The sequence below is a fragment of the Gambusia affinis genome, linkage group LG06 (genome assembly GCF_019740435.1).
Source record: "Gambusia affinis linkage group LG06, SWU_Gaff_1.0, whole genome shotgun sequence".
Lineage (NCBI taxonomy): Eukaryota > Metazoa > Chordata > Actinopteri > Cyprinodontiformes > Poeciliidae > Gambusia > Gambusia affinis.
Window position 1 is genome coordinate 604,899 of NC_057873.1, and position 7,344 is coordinate 612,242.

Here is a 7,344-nt window from a genome sequence, read left to right on the forward strand (position 1 = left end):
GATTGGAAACATTTCAGTTATAAAGCAGTTCAAAGTGTTTTACATCATAAAAACACAAACAATCAAACTCAGAATCAACAACTGAGAAAATCAGGAAACATTTTGCCTTCATTACACATCAACATGTTGATCAATGTTCCAGTTCTTATTATTCAAAGCGACCAGCTGGTTTTTAGTGTAGATTGACAGAAACTCAGTGTTTGGCCTGTTTCGCAGTTTTCTGGAGGTTTGTAGAGTTTTGAATGAATGCTGACAGCCTCAATGATCGACTGCAGTAAATCAAAAACATCTTCCTTCTGAAAGTTGCTGGTTGCCTCGATTCATTGAAGAGAAACCAATTGTCTTTGGTAACTGTAGGAACCATTTATCCTTTTCTGTGTTTATCGCCACCACGGGGCGTATTTCATCTTGAGTTCTGTGTCTGATGGGGGACGGGGTTACTTAAGGTCAACCATGATTCTGTTCAGGTGTTGTTGATAGGAAGAGGCAACAGTTTTCCACTGTGGTTGGTTTGGGTTTGATGTTGAATTGATGTGGATTTCAATAGAAATAGTAAAATAATGGATGTTGTTCGGATAATAAATGACTTTATTAAAATCAAACTAAAGATCGGCATCATGAATATTAATTGAGCGCATGTACAGTAAGACCAGTAGCCTAAAATCTGCACAAAGACAAATGGGTTAAGAATGTTAGGAATTAATTTCTGAACTCAGGAGCCCCATGGTTCCTCTCAGAAGGTTTACAGTGTTTGGGTTTTCTGTGCCGCTCCTTCCTGAAGGTTGGACAGGAAGTGGGTCCTCTGGCACGAGTTCATGCAGGAACACAGCCACCTGGACGCCTGGCTGCGATTGGCTGAGCAGGCCATCAACACCTTGAGCCCCGCCCACCTCACCTACAGCGCCTCCAAGGAGGAGCTGAGGAGGTTCCAGGTACTGCAGTTGGACCAAGCTGGTCCTGATTTCTCCTGATTTCAGAAATTATTATGATGGAGTGACGATGAACTATTATGTTTTGATTGAAAAAAGGCTTCAAATGAATCATTAAATACAAATCCATGGTGAGCAGTGAACTTTGTGTCGTTTGCGACTCAGAGGTTGCAGAGCGAGGCGGGATCCCAGCTGATCCGGTTGGAGGGCCTGACCCGGAGGAACCGGACCCTTCCTCGGCTCTTCCAGGGTGCCGTCCAGGCCCGGCTGCTGGGGGCGGTGCGGGAATGTGGGCGGCGATGGGACAAAGTGGACGCCAAACTGGAAACCATTACAGGGCGACTGCAGGTCAGACTGGACCCTGACCAGAACCAGAACCAAACGGCCTGGGTTCAGTAATAAATGTTACGATACTCATTTCTTAGAATTATTGATATCAGAGGAAACCTGGAGTTTTTCCTGATAGTTTTTCTGTGTGTTTATCTCCGTCTTCAGCTCTGTGTCTCAGAGTGGGAGGAGTTTGAAGCAGAGAGGGAGGAGCTTGCGCTCTGGTTGGCAGACATGGACGCTCTCCTCACGGAAATCGATCACATGACAGGAAGTAACTGCGAGAAGCTGAGAAAGCTGCAGGTGAGTTCCTGATGGCCCAGAGCGTCACAGTAACACGGCGGTGGCAGCATCATGACCTCTCCTTCAGTCCTTCCAGCAGGCGCTGTGCGAGAACTCGGGTCGGGTCAACGACCTGCTGCGGCGCGGCGAGGAGCTGATCCAGCGCCGCGAGCCGGCCGACGCTCGCCGCGTGGAGAGCCACCTGCTGGAGCTGCTGCGCCGCTGCAGCCACGTCTACGACAACATCGCCCGCATGCACACCCGGCTGCTCAGCACCACGCTGGTAACCATGGAGACACTGAAACTGGGCCCCGGTTCTGGTCTCTCAGGTTCTGAGTCTGGAGAGAATCCAAACTGGGACCAGTTCAGTTGACATGAACTGTTGGAAATGTTTGATGCTTCCTTTGGGGCGCGGTGGTCGGGTCCAAACAGAAAGATGAAGATTCATCCTCTTCCTCCTGCAGGTGTTCGAGGACGACTCGGTTCTGACCCGGCCTGCAGATTCTGGCTATCCCTCAGAGTCTGTCCTCCTGTCGGACCTGGACCCGTCCTCGGTTCCGACCCGTCTCAGAGGTGAATCTTCGTGGCGTGCTGTGGTGGCGTAGGGGGTAGCACAACCCACATTTGGAGGCCTTCAGTCCTCGATGTGGCCGTCGCGAGTCCGACTCCCTGACCCGCGACATTTGCCGCATGCCCCCCCCCTCCCCTTCAGCCCCCCTCCCCCTCGGCCCCCCCTCCCTCCTGTCAGCCTATAAGGGACACTAGAGCCCACAAAAGACCCCCTGGAGGGGAAAAAAAAAGAGGTGAACCTTCAAGAAACCACCAGCTCTTTCCTTCAGATTTCAGACAGTCCCTGAACGCAGCACCAACCGGGCTCGCCTGTCGACCTCTGACCCCTCCGCCCTCGCCTACCCATGAGCACCTGGGGCTGGAGTGGGACCCTTCAGTAGACATCGGCCGCTCGCTCTCTCACGACGATGCAGACTCTTCCTACTTCAGCGTCTGTACAGGTACCGACCCGACCCGGTTCCTCTCCAGTTTAGAACCGGTGATCCAACATGGAGGTCCATCAGAGGTTCTGACCTGAGGATGAAGAGAGTCAGCTTCAGGACGCTCCTCTCTGCAGGTCTGTACCAACCAGACGACACCAAGAGGTGGAGCTACCTGAGCTCCTTTGACTCCCGCTCTGACATCAGCGCTGACATCACAAACCAGGAAGCAGCTCTGGTGAGTCACATGACCTCAATCGCAGAATAAAAGGTGAACGAAACAGGCGACATTTCTGAAGATCTGGGTTCATCTGCAAATTCCATCAGGCAGCGGCCGATCCTGGTCCGGGTCCGATCCCGGTCCGGTCCGTGTCTGGGTCTGGTCCTCAGAGTTGTCATCAGGTCCCCATTAGAAGTTTGGGGCTGACTCCGTCTCGTTAACATATTTGGACTCCAGACCTTTGAATCCAGATGAGTCCAACATTAAAGCCTCAGTAAGTAAGGCTCCAGGCAGGCCCAGAGGAGCCCAGAGGAGCCCAGAGGAGCCCGGTGGGTCCGGCCGGTCCGGCGGGTCCGGCATCCTGTGTGTCTTAGTTCTCCTGGTTTAACGCAGCTGGATCCAGTGGTGCCTCATTAGGAGAACACTGACCAGGGAGAGAACTGAAACATGCCAGGCCTCCAGAACCCACTGCGGGCACCACTGGTCCTACGCAGACGGACCAACTGACCAAGCATTTAACCGTCTGACCAAATGTCCTTTTCTACAGGAATGGATGGACCAAACAGAACCAGGGCTGTTCTCACCGGTCGCCGGCAGACAGGAAGAGGACCAATGGGCCGCCTCGACTCCTGAAGGAGACGTCAACAAGCCAATGAGGTTTGACGGAGGGCGGGTCAAGGCGTGGCTGAGGGTCCAAAGCTCCGCCCCTGCAGAGACCATGACTTCCTGTTCCAGGGCGGTGCAGACGGACGGAGACGGGAAGGTGGGCTCACTGACTGGAAGTGTTTTAGAGTCGGTTCTGAAGGTTTTGGTTCTGTTCCCGGTTCTAGATGGACCATGGTGCTTTCAAGCCAGAGTTTAAACCAGGGGTCACCAACACAGGGCCCGCAGGCCCCCGGTCGCCTGATGGAGCAAGTTCTAAAATTTAATTTAATGTTTTACATTGAATTAATTTCATTGTTTATATTTAGATAAAAATAAGTAAATAAAAAAAAATGTTTAAAATAAATTGCTTTATGCATAAAACTGTTCAGAACTGGTCAGACGCCTGCAGGGTTTTATCGGAGGGCGGCGGCGCCTGCAGGGTTTTATCGGAGGGCGGCGGCGCCTGCAGGGTTTTATCGGAGGGCGGCGGCGCCTGCAGGGTTTTATTGGAGGGCGGCGGCGCCTGCAGGCTGCTCCCTCTCTGCCTACCTTAAGAATTTCCTTGGAGTAAAAAAAGAAAAGAATAATTTCTGAAATTTTTATTATGAATCCTCTTTACAATTAACAAAATTGTGGAGAAAATAAAGATCTTATGTGTCAAAACATCTTGTACGTAACTCACGTCTGAGTCTGTGGGGGTCAAAGGTCACTCCAGAGCTTAAATCTTATTGGTCAGTTTGCTTTTGTTTATTTGAATGATCAGAGTTTGAACCTCCTGTAGTTCTAAGAGCCGTTTGGATCCCGGTGGAGCTTTTTACCGGGTCGGTTCTGTTGGGTCGCCGGTTTATGAGCTTCTTTGATGTTTCCTGACCTGCAGAGCTGATGGGTCACCAGTTAACTGACCTCTGCTGCTCTTCCTGAGCGTGGAGCTAAAACTGAGGGTTAAACCATTTAATCTAGTGGAAACGTTCCCAATGAATCAAACATTGTTGCTTCACCTTCTGCTCCTCTGGACTCTGACACCACCTGGACCTGGAATCTACATCCTCCTCTGGACGTGGATCTACTGGGTTTATAGGCTTCACTTCCATGTCTTTATTATTTAACATCGTTTGTATTAAAATAAAACAAAGTGTGTTCTGCTTCAGTGGTTTAGTTTTACCTTCTGATCTGTCGGACATGTTTTATTTCGACATCTCCTGGTTTCAGCCAACAGGCGACCCGTCAGCTTTTAAGTTCATGGAACCAAAAAAAGTTCATAAACCGACGACCCAACAGAACCGCACACTGTAAAAACTCAGGATCTTAGAACAACGGGAGATTCAAACTCCACTCATCGTTTTTAGCTCACAGAAAAAACAAACTGACCAATAAGATTCAGGCTCTGGCTGACCTTTGACCCCCACAGACTCACACTGATGTGCTACATACAAAATGTTTTGGCACAAAAGAACTTTTTTTCTCCACAGTTTAGTTAATAGTAAAGAGGGTTGGATAATAAAATAATAATAACTTTTCTGTTTGTATTTAAAGGAAAATCTCTCAGGGCCTCCAGATGTTCAGCTGCAGCTGCAACAATCCAGACTCTCAGTCACTTTGGACAATTTAGAATCAGACAGAAAATCTCCAACAGGGAATCAAACTCACAACTCTGAACTAAGAACTTCTGATCTCATGATAGTAATGAACCATATCTGCCATGATAAATTATTACTGATAACTATTGTCAGTAGTTCTTAACATTAATATGATCATATATACATATATTAATATTGTTATAAAGGCTGAGACAACAATATTTATGTCTGAATCAAACCAGCAGCCCTTCGTGTTGCTCTGGACCCGGGAAGCAGCTCCCAGTCTCTAGGAGGTTGGTGACCTCTGACCTACTGTGTATCAAATCAAGATAGGAATAATAAAAAGATGGCCACTCTGAGGTAAAAAGAAAGAAGCAGCTCCCAGTCTCTAGGAGGTTGGTGACACCTGGTCTAAATAATAATCCCTCAGCTTCATAGGCTGAAATTTGACCAATCAGAGCCCTCGTGATTCTGATTGGACCTGTATTTTCAGGACCGTCTCCATAGTGATATTCTGTCCCAGCAGGATCTTCATTTCGACAGCTGGCGTCGTCATGACGACAGACAGCATCCTCTTCCTGTGCCCTCCTCCAGGGAACCAGCAGGAGCTGTGATTGGTTACCTGCAGTCGGCTCTACAGGTGAGTCCAAGTTACAGGCAAAATGTTCTGGTGGTGCAGCGGTTGAGCACAACCCACATATGGAGGCCTCAGTCCTCGGCGCGGCCGTCACAGGTTTGATTCCTTCTCTCATTACCTCTGTCAAATAAAACCAATAAATCCTTATCAAAAAACGATGTTCGCTGTCAAGAGGCATCACTCGTCCAGAATTCTGATGAACTACTTCCTGTTGATCAGGAGGAAGAGGAATCGTCCTACTGTGATGAAGAGGAGCAGCTACTCTCTGAGCGCAGGTGAGCATTCAGGTGTTCCAGAACCAGAACTTGATCCAATTCCTGTTCTGCTCACACACACTCCTCCCACAGCAGACCTTCCTCCTCCTCTTCATCGGCACTCCTCTTCCTCCTCCTGGCTGCCGCTCTCACCCTACTTGCCGGCCTCATCCTGGTTGCCATGGAGCCTCCCTGTCACCATAGCAACAGGATGCCACGCTCCCTCCACCTGACACTGAGCTATGTGAACGGGCCGCCGCCCACCTGAAGCCCAGTCAGGTCAAAGGTCATCCTCCAGGCTCCCACGCTTTCAGAACCAAACCCCAATCTCCTGAAGCCGCCACCGGATCCAATCCTGTTTGATCCGATCCAGTCTGGTTCGATCTGGTCCGGTCCGACTCTTCCAAGAGTCCGGCAAGGTTTCTCCTAACTTGGCAGCAGGAAGCGTTGGTCCCCCGTCCTGGATCTACTGGTTCTGAAGGTTCTGCATGATGAACCGGGTCTGGGCTCTTAACTTCAGGACCGGACCATGAACAGAATGTGTTCGTTTGGATCTTTTGGTTCTGATCTAAGCCTGCGGAAAGCTTTCCTGGAATCTGAATGATGAATTCCGGGATGTTTTCCCTCCAGCGAGTTTTCCTGCTGTTTTGCTCTGATCCAGATCTTCTTGTTGGACTTTTTCAATATTTCTTGTTTGATGGTTTTTGTTCCAGGTTTGAATTTTTCAAATAATCTCTGTCCAGATTTCATGAAGATTATCTGGGATTTTCAGGAATTCAGACATGAAGGTGGTTCTGGAACATTTCACTTTTTATATTTTGTTTCTACAAATGAAGAAAAATCATCTACACTGTAAAAAAAGGCAGTTTTTTTGTGAAGGAATGAAATAAATAAAAGTTGTGAATTAGCTCCAGTTTTCACCTTGATAAAAAGACCGAATGTTTTGGTTCTGTTTGGACCCGACCACCCCGCCCTCAGCGGTTCTGTTTGATGACCGGATCCGATTGGTCCAGTGATCCATGAAGATCCATCGGCTCCGGCTGCAGGGAGGATGATTTAATGTGAGCAGAGAAAAGATTCCAGGGGATTTTAGATCACAGTGAAATCCCACACTGGAAAAGTCCAGTTTCCAAGTTTAAACGCTTCATGTGCTGCCTGGAAACACCTGAAAACACCTGGAAACACCTGGATAGGCTTGGAAGTTCTTAGCCTTGAGCAGGTTGGGCTCCAGGTGGTTCTGCCCAGTGGACCGGCTGCAGGTTCATTTTAAATCAATTGAGGAAGAAACCAGAATTTCATGTTTTCTGATCGACTGAAGGAAAATAAAACCTGCAGTTTTTCCAGATGGGCAGACATGTTGTGTCCACAGAACATGTTGGACCAGAACCAGCAGATTCCAGGAACATTCCAGAAGCGTTCCGGCTCCTCTGGCTTCGTGAATGTCAGGCCTGTCCTCCGTCAGAGGAACACTGGAGGCTTTGTTT

At 48.9% G+C, this 7,344-nt stretch overlaps 1 protein-coding gene across 1 annotated transcript in view; it reads left to right on the top strand.

Moving 5' to 3' along the window:
• The window catches only part of LOC122832724 (nesprin-2-like), a 20,531-nt gene extending 13,653 nt beyond the window's left edge, over window positions 1-6,878 (top strand). The window contains exons 3-13 of the mRNA XM_044119767.1: window positions 782-932; window positions 1,095-1,277; window positions 1,425-1,559; window positions 1,627-1,821; window positions 2,003-2,111; window positions 2,378-2,548; window positions 2,665-2,765; window positions 3,295-3,510; window positions 5,496-5,609; window positions 5,826-5,881; window positions 5,954-6,878. Coding sequence (XP_043975702.1) covers window positions 782-932; window positions 1,095-1,277; window positions 1,425-1,559; window positions 1,627-1,821; window positions 2,003-2,111; window positions 2,378-2,548; window positions 2,665-2,765; window positions 3,295-3,510; window positions 5,496-5,609; window positions 5,826-5,881; window positions 5,954-6,128 — 1,606 coding nt within the window. The 3' untranslated portion in view covers window positions 6,129-6,878. The remainder of the gene's footprint in view (window positions 1-781; window positions 933-1,094; window positions 1,278-1,424; window positions 1,560-1,626; window positions 1,822-2,002; window positions 2,112-2,377; window positions 2,549-2,664; window positions 2,766-3,294; window positions 3,511-5,495; window positions 5,610-5,825; window positions 5,882-5,953) is intronic.
• The last annotated feature ends 466 nt before the right edge of the window (window positions 6,879-7,344 follow it).